Source organism: Lagenorhynchus albirostris, chromosome 1 (genome assembly GCF_949774975.1).
Source record: "Lagenorhynchus albirostris chromosome 1, mLagAlb1.1, whole genome shotgun sequence".
Taxonomy (NCBI): Eukaryota; Metazoa; Chordata; class Mammalia; order Artiodactyla; family Delphinidae; genus Lagenorhynchus; species Lagenorhynchus albirostris.
This window is the reverse complement of record NC_083095.1, coordinates 15,476,340-15,490,654: the sequence shown is the minus strand read 5'-3', so window position 1 is coordinate 15,490,654 and position 14,315 is coordinate 15,476,340. Positions and strand designations below refer to the sequence as shown.

The 14,315-nt window shown below is 44.6% G+C and overlaps 1 protein-coding gene across 1 annotated transcript in view; it reads right to left on the bottom strand.

Annotated features, from left to right (window-relative positions):
* The window catches only part of KCNK10 (potassium two pore domain channel subfamily K member 10), a 135,407-nt gene extending 121,316 nt beyond the window's left edge, over positions 1–14,091 (bottom strand). Inside the window, exon 1 of the mRNA XM_060124903.1 lies at positions 14,040–14,091. Coding sequence (XP_059980886.1) covers positions 14,040–14,091 — 52 coding nt within the window. The remainder of the gene's footprint in view (positions 1–14,039) is intronic.
* Positions 14,092–14,315: the final 224 nt, after the last annotated feature.

The following is a 14,315-nucleotide window of genomic DNA, read 5'->3' as shown; positions in this document are numbered from 1 at the left end:
ACAAAGGCCCCTCCCCTGTTGGCATTACTGTGAGAGGCAGTATTGCTCATGGAGGTTAGATAAGGATGCAAACACGTGCTTTGTTGCCTCTTCGCTGTCTGGGCAAGTCAGTTGACTTCTCTAGACTTCAGCATTTTCCTTTGAGAAGCCGCAGAGAGTTTCGATGTCTCAAAAGCCCTTCCCGATTTCTGAAGTGAGTTTAATGTGAACTGGGCTTTTACACAGTCACGGTTGGCCTTCAGTGACTTCCCCTCTCGTCCCCGCACATTCTGTCCCCTGCTTGGACCTGCGGCACCTCCATCCCACCTGCCCCCATCACACAACTCTATCCATGTCCAGTCTGCTCCCTACACGACTCCTCCCAAAGTCTGTGTTCAACGCTCCTGACTTTTCCCTTCCCCACTTTACGCCAACCCATCAATACGTTTTGTTCTGTGTTCCATTCCCTCTCAGCTCACGTCTCTCACGGAAACTTGATTAACTTGGCTGTACCAGTGGGTAATTGAGAGTCTGTAAATTATCTGGAGAAGATATATTTGCATTTTAAAAAGATGTGTTCTGGGGAGTCTGAGGGTAAATGGTTACATGTACAGGTATGGCTGAGTCACTTTGCTGTGCACCTGAAAATATCACAATGTTGTTAATCGATTATACTCCAACATAAAATAAAAAGTTAAAAAAAAAAAGATGTGTTCTGGAGATGATGTTTTAATCCATATTGACTTGCACCTGTCTCAGTGGCTAGACTGTAACTTTCCTGGGTATAGAGCCTCAGATCTTTTTCATCTTTCTGTGTCTAGCCCCATTTCTGCTGTCACTGACTCACAAAATGTTTAGGGAATAACCCCAAGGATGAATGAAAGGCTGCCGATGAACAGAGTAACTGATAGGTTTTAGGCAGTCCGATGGTCACGGGAAGGAGTGCTGTGGGTCAGCTTGTAGACAGGGGCTTAGAAGGCTCCTCTAATCCCACCCCCTGTGCCGCTGGCTCCACTTCTCTTTAGAACTGAGTCTGAATACGAAGATTATTGCCTAATAAGCAGGCATTCATGCTCCTATAGAAGCTGTGTTCTCACCCTGCCAGAGAAACGGACCAGCACTTCATAGCTTCTCATTAATTCAGGCTTCGGGGAAGCCTTCAGAGCTGAGGCCACAAGGACTTGACAGGCAGGAGGTCCCATTATAGTCAAAGGAGAAATACCCCAATGCCACAATGCCTCCCGACACTCCAGGAACAAAGTGACAGTGGGTATGCAGGAGATGCTGGCAATTTTAATTAGGTCCATTATGCTAAACTGATAGCTGAATGCTTCCAAAAGGTGTTTGAAGTACAAAATATTGAATGCGCCATAGTTTTTGGTTTACTGATTCACTGACTCCAAATATAGAAATTATCACAGAATCGAAAGTCATGTAACAAAGCCAAGGAAAAGATTATATTAATTAACAGAGATTGAAAATGTGGCAGCCATTGCTTTAAGATACACCTCCCCCTGCAAAAATAAAAGAAAAAGATACAATTCCCATTTGCAACCAGAAGTTTAGAATTGGTTGTCATAAACCAAAGAGGCCAAGGAAAGCTTCTTTTCCTCCCCAAATGTTTCTCAAAAATTCCTACAAGACAAGGAATCCCCCAGGTAAGTCCTACATCCAGCACCATCCCTGGCACATAGTAGGTATGCTCCATAAACATTTGCTGAATCAATCATTCGATTACAATTTATAATCATTTATAAGTGGTTTAAATAATCTTTAAAAATACAAATCTGGGGCTACCCTGGTGGCGCAGTGGTTGAGAGTCCGCCTGCCGATGCAGGGGACACGGGTTCGTGCCCCGGTCCAGGAAGATCCCACGTGCCACGGAGTGGCTGGGCCCGTGAGCCATGGCCACTGAGCCTGCGCATCCGGAGCCTGTGCTCCGCAACCGGAGAGGCCACAACAGTGAGAGGCCCGCGTACTGCAAAAAAAAAAAAAAAAAAAAAAAAAAACAAATCTGATTGTGTCATCCCTACTACTTTAAACTATTCAGTACCTTCCCATTATTCTCAGAAAAAAAAATTAAAAAGCTCCTTCATATGACCTACTATCCCCTGCATAATCTGGCAGCCACCCACCTCCCCATCCTCATGCCACCAGGACACACCTCACACTCTAACCAGGACCACAATCCAGATTTTCTGGCCAGAGACCAGCGGTCTATTTACTGTGCCTCACTGGCTTTCTCTGTTCTTTTATAACATATCCCCCAAAATCTAAGATCTAAACCATGCAGTAAGTGCAGGAGTGTTATTCAAAACAATGTGTCATGAGCCACCAACATTATGCATGACTGCAATTAAATCTAGAGTACGTTCGCTACATAACTATGCCTAATTTTTCATAGTAAAAATGGAAACGCTGAGGAAATGATGTGCATGTGGCTTAGTCTGGGTCACAATGAATCAGCTGTAGGTCCAGGAATTGAAAATGGGGGCTCAGGAAATGAAGAATCAGTCAGAAGTTAAAATCACCAGTGTAGAATCACCCTGAACATCAGTCACTGTTCAGGGGTGAGGGTGAGGGTAGTTCCTGGATGAAGGAATAGAGGGGAAAGCAAGGGAACCAGAAGGTGGATACAATGGCATATCTGCATCCTGAGAATTTTTTCAGCCCCTGGTTGCTATGGTTACAGACGCCATGAGAGTTGGCTCCGGAATGTGACAGGGCTCTCAGGCAGCCTCATTCAACCCACCCTCATCCTGTCCTAGGGCCTCTCTTTGCCATTTTGTGGGAGAAGTAACGTATTCAACAAAGCCCATGGTGGCACTCAAAAGACACTGTGTTCACTCTCCTCCACCCAGGACACAGAAGCTTCAGAACTCTCCTTAGACTATAAAGTCGCCTCCGGAATAATCCAGGTGTGCAATGTTTGGAAACGTGGGAACCTCAAAGACATCAAATGCATTCGGCTTCCTGGAAATCATTTTCTCTTCAAGAATGTGCAGAAAAAGCAACAAGGTGGTTAAAAAAAAAAAGTATGTTTACTCCAAATATAACAGAGAGTGGCTTCTCCCCATGTGCTGGGCCCATCACCCCAGGCACACCATCCCTGCCGTCTTGGCTACGTTCTGGTTTCACAGTGAAAAGAAACTGGGTATATCATGTGGCCATTTTTTGGTGAATATTTTATTGTGCTCCCTCACACGTACAGACATAAGGTCTGCTGCAGAAACACACCAGACGCCCATTCCCTGACATTTCTACTGCCCAGCCTGAGGGATGTCCTGTTCTTCTGGCTTTATCCAAGGAGGTTGGGTTTTCAGTCCCTGAGTGTGTAAAGGAAGAGGGCTGTCAAAGAAGGGCAATCTGCAAACGAGGTGGGTCCCTGAGTTGTCTCACTCAACCTCTGGTATCGCAGTGAAAAGAAATTGGGTATATCATGCAGTCATTTTTTGGTGAATATTTTGCAGATCCACATGTAGAATGGTGCCCACCCAAAAGAGGCTGAATAGATGCTTTTTGCATTTGAAAAATCTGCTTGGACTGGTTGGTATATTGTTATCTACTATAAGACCATATATTCATATTTTATATAAATCATCATCATACTCGCTGTCTTTCTAAATACCATTCGGAGCAATGCGTGATAAGAGCAGTAAATGGAATTCAGTAAATTATGGTTCTGTGGGTAAGTGGGAAATGCAGGGTTAAACAAAATCAGCCTGGTTTCTGCACTGCAGGATTCTCAGGGGAGGTGTAGAAGGTACAGGTGAGAGCTCCAGTGTTAACACACCTCCGGCATCAAGTCATAGAGCTACAAGGTAACTTTGGGCAAGTTGCTTAAGCTCTGCAGGCCTCAGCCTCATCATTCAGAAAGCAGGGATAATCATTTCACCTGTTTCTTTGGACTATAAAGAGGACTACATGAGATTATGACTCTAAAGTACTTTGCACAGTGCCTGGCGCTTAGTACGTATTCAATAAGAAATAAGGGGAAATGCTTATGGTGATTTTTAAATATTTCCTCAAATTCTTTGACACTCCCTCCTTCCAAAGTGAGCTTAATCACCCCTCCTCCCCAAATGCGGACTAAATTTAGTGACTCGCATCTAATGAAAAGAATGAGATAGCAAATCCATTTGTGACAACACAGATGGACCTTGAGGACATTATGCTAAGAGAAATAAGTCAAACAGAGAAAGACAAATACAGGGTGATCTCACTTATATATGGAAACTAAAAAAACCCAACTCATAAAAAAAGAGAAGAGACTGGTGATTACCAAAGGCAAAGCGTGGGGAGTGGGCAAAATGAGTGAAGGGGATCAAAAGGTACCAACTTCCCGCTATAAGATAAATAAGTCCCAGGGATGTCATGTACAGCATGGTGACTATAGTTAACAATCCTCTATTATATATTTGAAAGTTGCTAAAAGAGTAGATCTTAAAGGTTCTCATCATAAAAGAATTGTAACTATGTGAAGTGATGGATGTTGACTAAACTTACTGTGGTAATCATTTCATAATGGATAAAGATATCAAATCATTATGTTGTACACTGAAAACTAATACCATGTTTTATGTCAATTATACCTCAGTAAACCTGGATGAAAATACAAAGCATGTGGTGGTAGTAACAATGTATGATTCCTGAGGTTACGTTATAAAAGGCATTCAATTCCACCTCGTTCTCTCTTGAAGCGCTTACTCTGGAGGAAGCCAGCCATGTTGTGAGGACACTCAAGCCCGTGGAGAGATTCACATTGGCAGGAAATGAGGTCTCTCCCCAACAACCAGCTGCAATTTGCAAGTCACACGAGGAAGCCATCTCAGGAGCAGATCCCGCAGCCCCAGTTAAGCTCTCAGATGACAGCAGCCCCAGCCAACATCTGACCATAACCACCGGATGACTCCCAGACAGATGACACACCTAAGCCATTCCTGATTTCCTGATCCACAGAAACTGTGAGATACTCAACACTGATCATTGGTTTAAGCCACTAAATGTTGGGGTCACTTGTTACACAGCAATATCAACTCTCCAGGAGGGAACGAGCATGCATCATTCTGCCATCTGACATGGCCATGAAAACATTTTCTTTCACACAGCATCTGGTAAGACTAGTTTGTATCTCATGGAACACACCTTGGGAAATGCTGGTCGATAACTTAACAGTTTATAAAGCTTGTTCACATTTATTCTCATTTGATCATCTTAGCAAATGTGAAGCAGGTGTTACTGTGCTCTTTATTTTACCCAGGAGAAAACTAAGGCTCCAAAAGCTTAAGTGACTTGCCCGGGTTCACACAGCTAATAGAATTGGTAGAACAGTAACTCAGGTTGAGTATTATGATTTTTTCTCTGTTTTTTTCCTCTGGTTTGATTAAAACAGTCTAGGTTTTTTAAACCTGGAATAAGAATATGGGGAGTCTAAAAGAGTGCCAGGAAGGGGGGTGCTCTGTGGAATAGGCCACCCTCCCAAATGATCTGGAGAGTGAATCAGATGCTTCTGAAGCATTTGGGAGCCAGAGCCTTCCCTGACTTCTACAGAACAGGGGCCCCTTCAACCGTGATGATAACATAATGCAGGTACCACTCAGGGGGCTCTTATGACAATCTAGCACTCTTCTGAGAGCTTTGTATAATATATATCACTTCATTTGATCTACATAACAAATCAAGGAAGTACAGGCTGTCATCATCTCCACCTTACAGAGGAGGAGACCAAGTCACAGAGAAATGAAGCAACTTGCCCAAATCAGCCACTAATCAGTGATGGAGCTCAAATTGGGACCCAGGCGATCTAAGACTATCAGGGCGTGAAGGGGCCTTATCAAGCAATGTCCCAACTCTCTCCTTTTCCATAAGAATGGAAGAGCTGGAACTAGCACCTAGATCCTCCCACCCTAAGCTCCTGTAATGTACAGAGGTTGGCATCTAGCCCAGAGGCTAGGTTCAATGAATATAACATGCATTTATGCCTGTCAAGTTCTTTTAAGGAGGTATATGCTGAACCCACTCTACTAAACTGCTTCCCATATAGCCTCAAATTCCACCATGAGAAATGAATGCCTTTGGCCTAAAGCAATATTCTCAACTGGTGGACTGAATGTTCAATTGCCCAGTATCACATGATACTGAGCATCTCTACTTAAACTATCAGGCTCATATCACATTAAATTTGGTAAGTTACACTATTTATCTTTATCCTAAAATATTTAATGTGTTATTTGGGGGACCCACAGGGCTGTTTACACATTAGAAACTCATTTCTTGGTAGTAAAATTGTTGCTAGCTTGTATGTCAGAATTACAAATATCAGCATTTTAGCCCATTCTGCAAAGGTCACCATGACTTTCAGGCTCTCTATCTCTTGAGCAAACCTGCAGTGACTCTTTAAGCAACTCTTTTTAAACTGTAAACACTACCTTTGCCCCTACATTGGGTAGTTGAATTTAAAAACTCAGAATTCTTTGCATAAGAGATAGCATTTGAAATCAGAACTCTGTAGAAATCATCGGGGGCGGAGGGAGGGTGGAAGGGGGAGAATAAAGGAAGGAAGGAAAAACAGAAGGGAGGGAGGAATAAGGGAGTTCCCTGTGATCACATGATTTATGTATGGCAGTGGTTGACTCTACAAATCCTATACTTTGCCACCGTTCCGCTTTGTTTCAAAGTTCCCTCTAGGGAAAAAGAAAGTGAAGTAATTGGTAGTACAGAAACTGGAATCCCCTGAAATCCTGCTACCTAACCCTCCACACAACCTGTTCTGCCCACCCCTATCTGCCTCCCTGGCTCTGGGAATAGAGGAAAAAGAGAACACAGCTCCCCTGTGACCACCCCCACCCATGCCAATGGTTCTGGCCCTCAACCCCCAGTCCAACCCTACAAGGAAGATAAGAATGTCAGCTTTCATTTTCAATTCATAGTACTCAGCCCCAGACACTTACAAGGGAGAAAAAAAATCTCACACTGTGTCTGCAAACCACAAATCAATGTTCTAGGAAGTCAATGTGAGGTTTTTGTTTCTCCATTTTCTCTCATTACCCGGGATAACAGTAATTAATGAGCCCTGATACAGTAAAGTCTCTGCTGAGAGGACCACTAACACCAGAGCCCACAAGTAGTCAAAAGCCCTTTGACTCCTGTGAGAAACCTGCCAGGTGGGTGTAACCAACATGGTGCTGGGGCCACGTTGAGGTAGATTACATAACCAAGTCATGCAGAGCTGAGCCCCTAACCACCTCTAACCCTTGCTGGCTCGTCCAGTAAGTGCCCTTCATAACAGAACCTGAGTACAGCAAAAGATGGTCACTTTTATTCACTCTGCTGCTTCAGCCAAGGGAGCTGTCCAAACTGAAACTTCCTAATTGGCTTTCAGTAAAATGGCTTCCTTCTATCTCTTCACTAAACTCTCTAATCCCCCACGGGCTAAAAGTAAAATGAATCCACTTCCTCAAAAAAGGTACATTTTATTTTTCTTACCAACAGTGGGCCCCTAGCACTGTGCCTACATTAAACACCGTATTTCAGTTGTGGTGAAATGTCCCAATTTGGGGCAAGATGTGGATTGTGTTCTTGGTTTTTTGTTTGTTTGTTTTTCTTTGCAGTACGCGGGCCTCTCACTGTTGTGGCCTCTCCCGTTGTGGAGCACAGGCTCCGGACGCTCAGGCTCAGCGGCCATGGCTCACGGGCCCAGCCGCTCTGCCGCATGTGGGATCTTCCCGGACCGGGGCACGAACCCGCGTCCCCTGCATCGGCAGGCGGACTCCCAACCACTGTGCCACCAGGGAAGCCCTGGATTGTGTTTTTTTAATGCCTCTGACTTAAGATGATGCTCATATAGAGCCTGCTATGGACTGAATTGTGTCCCACATACCCACCCCCAAAAAATTCATATGTTGAAACCTAAACCCCAAACATAAGTGAAGTAGAGATAGGGCCTTTAGGAGGTAATTAACATTAAATGAGGTCATAATGGTAGGGTTCCCATTCAGTAGGGCTGGTGCCCTTTAAGAAGAGGAAGAAACATCAGAGTACACTCTCTCCATCATGTGAGGCAAGAAGATGGCCATTTGCAACCCAAGAAGAGAGCTCTCACCAGACACCAACCTTGCTAATACCATGGTCTTGGACTTCTAGTCTTCAAAACTGTGCGAAAATAAATTTCTGTTGTTTCAGCCACTCTGTCTGTGATATTTTGTTATGACAGTCTGGGCAGACTCCCAGAGAGCCAAAGTACAGATGTTTCAGAAACGGAGTGGAATAGTAAAGTCGACCTACCCAGTTCCAATTCCACCCAGTGATCGCTGGGATTGGCAAAAGGGTGATGAAACTCCCTTGGACACTGAAAAAGAACCGGAGCCAAATCTTGGCCCAGACAGTCTTTGGAACATCTTTCCTCTGTACTTTCTAGGATAATTGTGGTGAGTTTGGCACATCATTAATCCCATTTGGAAAGCTGATCTCCTGAAAGTTGGATATTAAATCAAAAGATTATTTTCTTTCCAGAAAATCTAAGCTATACAAATGTGTGTTTGGAAACACATTAATAAAGATAGCACTCAACTGAGCTTACAGGTCGAGCATGCGTCATATACACAAGAGAGCAAAATCTCTTTTTAACCAAGAGAGCAGAAGCGGGATCCAAGGGTCTTCAATGAACTCATGGGATAAAGCGCCGGCCAGTGAAAGTACAACCTGAAGAAAACCACGTCAGCTAAGGGCTCACTGATCAACCGAAAGACTTCTTCCTCTAAATCTCTCAGAGAAATCTCTGAAATACATTTTTGGATAGGAAAGAATGGGAGAGTGTGGAATGGACAAAAATCCTGGGAGGGAGGAAAGCTTGAGGAAAATTTCCTGGACGTAAGCATCAGAAGGCCTGGGTTGGCCCCAGCACTGCCTGTTGGCAGCCTTGGGCCCTCATATAAATCATTTACTTGTTCTATTCCCATCAGTAAATCTAAGAGTTCAATACTGACAAAAATAGGGTTATTTAAAGAACAAATGAGGGCTTCCCTGGTGGCGCAGTGGTTGAGAGTCCGCCTGCCGATGCAGGGGACGCGGGTTTGTGCCCCGGTCCGGGAGGATCCCACATGCCACGGAGCGGCTGGGCCCGTGAGCCATGGACGCTGAGCCTGCGTGTCCGGAGCCTGTGCTCCGCAACGGGAGAGGCCACAACAGTGAGAGGTCCGCGTACCGCAAAAAAAAGAAAAGAACAAATGAGATAATTTGTAAAAAGCGTTCTATAAACTGAAAGGTGATACACACATAAGATATAGGCCTCTCTGGAACTTTGCACTCAACTATGCACTAAAAATGCAGCTTTAAAAAAAAAAATCCAGCTCCAGCTCTAAGGCTTTGCTTCTTTGTTAAGTGGATTTAACTACCTAAAATGAGCTGCACACCACTGACCAACATGCACCAAATTATTAACTGGACACCAACCGTACCTTTGTCAGGCTACATCTGCCCACCCACCTGCCCCCACCTCACCTCCACTCCTGGTGAGAAGGCAAACAGAAGGAAAACAGTCTGCTGGAGGCTCTAGAGAGCTGGGAGCTTGCAAGGAAGTGGGAATATCAGTGTCCTGTCCAACACTCCATTAATTAGGGATATATTATCCTATTCTTATTTGTCCTTTGCCATTTGTAGCTTAAAAGAGTGCTGGAATTTCCATCATGCTCGAAGCCTTAGAGATCCTCTCTGATCCATCCTACATACATTCAGCAAAAGGTTATTGAGCATCCACTACGTGCCAGGCACTTGCCAGGGCCTGGGATTAAGACAGTGAACGGGACAGGGAACATTCTTGCTTGTTGGACTCATGCGCTAGCAAGTGAGGCTGGCATCAAAGGTGACACATGAGCAAGTAAGATGGTTTCAGATCATGACAAGTACCAGGAAGACAACTGAACAGGAGATGTAAGAGAAAGCGATAGGGCTGGGGAACGAGAGGCGAGGCCTTCAGATGGGACAGGGAAGCCCTTGCTAACAAGGTGATATTTGAACTGAGATTTAAAGGATGGAAAAGAGCCAGCCACGCTAACATACATTTATAAGCAATGGAAAGTGCAAGTGCAAAGGCCCTGAGACAGGAACATGTCTGATCTACTTGAGGAACAAAAGGAAGCCAAATAGTCCAGAGGTCAGCTCAAGGGGGATGTTAAAGAGATAGGATCAAAGAGGCCATGTCAATGGCCTCCTTGCCCTTGGGAGGAAGGTTAAGCCCAGAGAGGCTAAGTGAGCAGCCCAAAGTCACACAGCTAATTATTGCTACAGCTTGTTTTAGAAACTAATTCTTTTGCCCCAAAATTGAGTTTTTTACACTATAATGATCTGCTTGCCTCAAGCTGTAGGGATATTGTTTGCTGATCTTACTGGTTTTTAAAAGCTTTTAACATACATCAAAGCAGATAGCCAATCCCAGTTTTCAGCAGAAGATCATCAACAAGTGATCCCAGTGATTTAAAACGCATATAAATCCTGCTATGAAAGCCAATACTTAGTGCCAACCTACTTTTGTGTAGGTCCTCCACAAACAGTCACTGTGTGTTAAAGGCTTAGCTTTACAAATATGGAGGAAGGCCATAGCTCACCAGAGAATAATCATTTTACACTTAGGTCTTATTTTTGCACCTAAACCTCTTAACAGTGCTCTGCTTAATTCACCCAAGTGCAATCAAAACCACTCTGTTCTCAAACCACCTTCATTTTGTGCTATTAAATTGTCAGGTAATAGGGCTATAAGCAAAACATCATAATTACAACTTCCTTCCAAAATCGGTGAGCACAGCCACCTGAAGGTGCAAGTCTGTCTGTTCATTCCAGAATTCTAAGGAACTGTCCCTCCTCTTTTCTATTATAATGCTAGGGTCTGCTTCATCTTTCTCTTTCTAAACACATTTGGTCTATGTAAACCCAAACTTCCAAAGCACAGACCCAATGTCTGTCCAGTAACCAGTGACTACCCGCCCCCCAGAGGTAGATGCAGAGATAATATTTGGTTAGACAGGTTAATGGAGAAAGGAATGAGTGAGAAAGACTGATTTACTGCCTCACCCTTCTCTTCCTCTTCCCCCACCTCCTCCTCCTACTCTCTCTTATGCTCTTCCTCCTTGAAAGAAGCTTCTCCAGTCCCTGAGCTCTGGGAACCTCACCAGGCAGGAGCCAGAGGTGCAATAACATAAGGAACAGACGGGAAGAGTGTTTAAGGGCCCATATTTTAGTCTGACCCCACCACCCACTAGCTGTGTGGCCTCGGATAAGTTACTCAACCTCTCTGTTCCTCGATTCCCTCACCTCTAAAATTAGGATCATCTCTTCTGTCTATGATTAAATAAAGAACATTAAATTAATCTTCTGGTTAAAGAATAATTAATAATACATAAGTTAATAAATAATTTAATTAATTCATTAATATATGTGCACCTAGTTCTATGCCAGTGTGAGATATGGTACCCTCACTCCCCACTCTCTTCCTGCCTCCACCCCCTGGCTAGGAAAGACTACTGTCATCCACACCTCCAGGAACAATTGTGCCTCAAGTCAGAGCACACTACTAAAATGCAGCTCAGTGGTGTCCTGATGGCAATCAAGGGTCAAACGGGGACAATAACACTGTGCCATCAGATAAGTACTATGACAATAACTGTATGAAATTATGTACATCAAACACCTGGCATGCAATAATTGCTCACTGAATGCTGTGACTTTTATCGGGGTCTTTCCATTTTTAGCTTCATCAGTTGTGACTATAGACACTACTTGCATGCTTCTTCACTGTTTTAGGCTGTAAAATGTGGGATTCATCTGTATTTATCACTGTGACATAAATAGATAGAATGATGATTATATAGAAATGTATTTTAAAAGCCAAGGCAAGCTTCACAAAATCGGCCCCACAGCCCTCCCTATCAGAGCTCCTTGAAAATAACTGATCTGATATTTTAGACAACAGCCCACTTGACCCATCTCCTGGATGACTCAGAGACGTCTCCCACTCAACAAGTCCTGGGCTGAGCTCCTGAGTTTTCCCTCAAGACTAGTCCTGCCCTGGCTGCCTTCCCAATCATTCCAACTACTCCACATCCACATCTGATTCACACAAAGCCTGTAGATTTTTGTACCCTCCCTCGCTCCCTACTCCATCCATTTTTCCATCTCCACAGCCACCACCATGGTCCACACTACTATTGTATCTGGTCCCTCACATCCACAAGAGCCACATGGCACTTGTTTTGAAACTCAGTTGAGATCATGTCGCTCCTCAGCTTGAAACACTCCAACCTCCCAATCCACAATTCCATCCCTACCTGCAACAACACGAGGCTTTGGGATCAGACCCTATGGATTCACCAGCCACACCTCAAAACACATGCTCTCTTGCTCTCTGCTCCAGCCATGGAAGCTTCCTTTCAGGTCCTCAAATATACATGCTCCCTCTGCCTCAGGGCCTTTGCACTTGCTGTTCCTTCTTCTGCAAGTTCCCATCTTCATTAGCCAATTAATCCCTACATATCCTCCAGGTCTCAGTTCAAATATCTGACTATCTTCCCTGACTATCCACCTCCCGTGGTTCTTGTCAGTCTCTTCCATCAGACACTTTCTTAAAGCCTTGATGCTCTTCTTCATGGAACATGTATAAACTTGTAATTATGCACTTCTGTGCAATGACTGATTTAGGTCTGTATCCCTCACTATAAATTCCAAGAAGGCAGAGTTTTTGTCTGTAGTATTCTGACTGTATTTCCTGTGCCTGGACAGCATTTGGTTTGTAGTAGATACTCAATAAATATGTTTTGCAAGGATTCCTCTCCCCCCCAAAAAAGAAAACAAACAGACAAACAACAGGCACACTTCCATATTTCCAGAGATCTAGAGACAAAATAGAAGGTCTGGGTTGCACTTAACAGCCCTGGTTGTATTAACAGCACTGGTGTTAGAATAGGAAATGTCTCTTCACTCTGTCTTCAGTACCCAGTCAATTCCTAAGACATTTATTCAACAATGACTGGGTTTCCTCTTTTCCAGTCTGGGGAAAAGAAGAAATGCACTCATAAAAAAAACACTAAACACACACACACACACACACACACAGATACATACACATCAAATAAACAAATTTCAACCCCAATTCACACAGAGGCGTTGCCTCGCCCAACTCAGCCTTCAGATGAGCTAAGAGAAACGCTTGTCAAAGCATGACAAAAGCAAGAGCATTCTTGTCAAAACTGGACACGAGGTTTCAACTTGTTCTGTTCCCATAGTGATCACTCACGAGAAGCCTTAACATCTATATGCTAATTACAGACACCCTGGACAACCCTAGGCACACACAAATCTGTCTAAATCACTCCCTTTTGCGCCCAGGGGCCACTGTGCAACATTCGTAAAAGCTTGTAAATGACACTACTACTCGGGCATGCTCCCCTCCCCGAGCCCTTACCTGCCCCACCCTTTTTGAAAACCACTCCCTCCTCCCCCTTCTACTCCCATCTGAGCCAACCTAGCTGCGTGGTTTGGTAATAAGATTGAGCGAAGATTTGGAAGGCCCCGTGGGCTTCATTATTCCGCTTGCCCTAGAGAAGGGCCACCTCCAGGGGCTGTTGCTGCGGCTCCAAGCCCCACTTGCTGCCAGGAAACCTTTCCCACTGAGGACACCCTGCCAGGCGGTGCAGCTCCAGGTCCAGGGGGAGGCACCCCACCCATCTGCCAGAGACAAAGATCACCAGAAACAAAGGACATACACACACACAAAGTCAGAAGGAAATATCGACACTTGGTGCGATTTCAAGTCAAACACCCAGATTGGTGTATCTTTAAACAGATTTTAAAACAATCCAGGAGGGACACTGATTATGTGATAATGACAGGCGCTATCTGGGCTTGGCACCCACGCTGCCTCCGCCCTCCTCCCACCCGCGCTGCAGTTCCCAGGCGAATTTTCCAGCCTCAGGACACAGGCCGCCAGGAGCAAGTGTGCTTCCAGTCAAGGAAGCGCGCACACGCCGGAGACAGAGGCAGGGCCCGGGCGGTCAAAAGTAAGAAATACCAACCTTTAGGATCCCAGTTCACCTGTTTTCTTGGAGTCTCGATTGGAAATTTCATTGCTCCGTTGCCCAGAAGGGGAGGAAATGAAAAGGATCGAAATAATAATAAAGTCCTCAAGCTTTATACGCCTCGGTACAGCAGTCCAACAAAACAATTTCCAAGGATGGGGGAGCCTTGGACTGGGTCGTGGAGGAACCCCAGAGAAAGACAAGTGGAAAAGATTTGGCTTAGGAGAGAACTGGAGACTGCTTGGGTGTTTGCACCGGTTGAGGGGTGGCCGG